Source organism: Micromonas pusilla, assembly GCF_000151265.4.
Source record: "Micromonas pusilla CCMP1545 genomic scaffold MICPUCscaffold_3, whole genome shotgun sequence".
Classification (NCBI taxonomy): Eukaryota; Viridiplantae; Chlorophyta; class Mamiellophyceae; order Mamiellales; family Mamiellaceae; genus Micromonas; species Micromonas pusilla.
The window spans coordinates 1467863-1470132 of record NW_003315884.1 but is presented as its reverse complement, the minus strand read 5'-3'; the positions used below and the strand labels follow the sequence as shown (position 1 = coordinate 1470132).

Below are 2270 nucleotides of genomic sequence, written 5' to 3'. Positions count from 1 at the left end.
AGATCAGATAGATCCGCGATCGATTCGAACCGACGCGCGGCGGCGAGCGGCGCCCGGCCGGCCGGCGGCGACGACGACGCGGACGCGGAGCGCGCGAGGCGGTCGCGGCGCGAGCGCGCGAGGGCGTCGAGTCGTTCGCTCGACGGCGCGCGCGGCGGAGTGGCCGCGGCAGAGACGCGAGAGCTCGGCGCGGGAAAATGGCGCGCGGGCGCGGCCGGCCTCGGCCTCCGCGCGAACGCGCCAGCTTGCAGCTTGGGTCGACGCGTCTGGAAGGACTTTTAAACGACTGACGGCGCCGCGTGGATGCGGATCTGAGCGCGCGTCGGCGCCACAACACCCCGCGCGGGTCGGATCGCCGCCTAGGGCGTCTCGAGCCCGGCGCGAAGCGATCCATCATGACGACGCGCGCGGGCGCGGAGTGCCGCGCCGCGGACAGCGTCCCCGGCGCGGTCGTCTTCGACGCGGTGGGCACTGTCTCCTTCGGCGGCGACGGCGACGCGAGCGCTCTCGATCCCCCGCCCGGGCACGCCAAGCTCGTCGCGGCGTCGAGCAAGCACGGCGTCGTGTGCTACGCGGACGCGCGCGGCGTGTACGCGATCGAGACGGACGTCCTGTGCGACGTCGCGAGCGCGCTCAAGGAGAAGGTCCCCGCGGAGCAGGTGGTCCCGCGCGACGCGCGAGGGTTCACGCCGATGCGACGCGTCTCGCACGTGAGCTTCAGCGCGGACGAGACCGTCCTCGCGGCGTGCGTCGGCGGCGTCGTGCACTTGTTCGAGACGCGGGCGATCCTCGAGAGCGCGCGCGCGCGCGGCGAGGCGCGCGCGTTTCGCGCGCAGACGCTCGGCGACGACGACGACGACGACGACGCCGCGCGCGTCGTGCGAGATCTGCAGTGGCTCCCGGAGCGCACGTCGAGGGCGGGGTACCTCGCGCTGCTCGTCCACGACGGCGACGACGACGAGCGCGCGGGGGGCAGCCTGATCGTCGGCAGCGCGGCGACGGAGGATCAAGACGCGGAGCAGACGGCGATCGCGGAGAACGTCGTCGCGTTCGCGGTCGCGCCGGGCGACGACGACGACGACGCCGCGATCGTCGCGTGGTCCGAACGCGGCGCCGGCGTCGTCCTCGCGAAGCTGACCGACCAGGGGTACTCCGCGGAGATGCGTCGCGTCGAGATCGGGCCGATCGACGACGGCGGCGGCGACGGCGCGGTCGAGGTGGCGATCGACGGCCTCGCGTTCGGGCCGCGGCCGGGACTGACGCTCCTGGCGACGGCTACGTTGACGACGGACGCGCGCGCGCATCACCTCTTGTGCCTCGACGCGGGCGCCGGCGACGTCGTCTACGGCGGCGGCGGCGCGACGCCGCCGCCGGCGACGCTGCACCGCCTGGAGGGCGCGTTCGCGATGTCGTACGACGTGGACGATCTGCGCGGGCCGTTCCTGCACGCGGCGGCGATCGACGCGTGGGGGGTATCGCTGGCGTGTCACCGCAAGGCGGAGGACAACCAGGTGTGCGTCGTTCGATGCGCGGGACGCGGCGACGCGGACGGTCCGTGCGTCCTCGAGGTCGAGGACGACAGGTGCGTGCCGTCGATCCCGCTCGCGGGGGAGGACGAGGACGACGAGAACTTCGTCGTCGGCGTCGCGGTGGATCACACGGGGGCGGGAGGACGCATGCTTCACCCGGCGGACAAGTCGCGGGATAAACTGCCGCAAGGGCCGACGGTGTTCGTCGCGACCGCGGACGCGAAGCTCGTCGTCATGCGGTTAGGGAACTTGGACGACGCGAAGGCGAGCGAGTACGCGAGCGCGTGCGTCGAGGCCGCGACGAAGGAGGTTCCGGCGGCGTGGGCGGCGACCGCGACGTCGCCGACGACGTCGCCGGGGATGAAGAAGAAGGAAGCGGCGCCCGCGCTCGCGCCCGCGCCCGCGCCCGCGCCCGCGCCCGCGCCCGCGCCGACGACGGGTGGTTTCAACAGCGCGTTCCTCGCGAAAGCGAACGCGGGGTACGCTGCGGCGCAGAAGGCGCTTCAGGACGATTTGGACAAGGCGGCCGCGCCCCCGGCGGCGGCGCCGAACCCGTTCCTGTCGTCCGCGGCGGCGGCGCCCGCGGTGGGGCCGTTTACGTTTCCGTCAGCCTCGGCCGCGCCCGCGAAGCCGTTCGCGTTCCCGTCGAGCGCGCCCAGCGCGCCCGCGGCGGGCGGGTTCACGTTCGCGCCGCCCGCGTCGACGCCCGCGGCGTCACCGTTCACGCTCGCGCCAAGCGCT

At 74.4% G+C, this 2270-nt stretch overlaps 1 protein-coding gene across 1 annotated transcript in view; it reads left to right on the top strand.

The window, feature by feature from the left end:
* Positions 1 to 395: 395 nt before the first annotated feature.
* The window catches only part of MICPUCDRAFT_46822 (uncharacterized protein), a gene marked incomplete at its 5' end in the record, with an annotated part of 7938 nt that continues 6063 nt past the window's right edge, over positions 396 to 2270 (top strand). Inside the window, one exon of the mRNA XM_003057396.1 lies at positions 396 to 2248. Coding sequence (XP_003057442.1) covers positions 396 to 2248 — 1853 coding nt within the window. The remainder of the gene's footprint in view (positions 2249 to 2270) is intronic.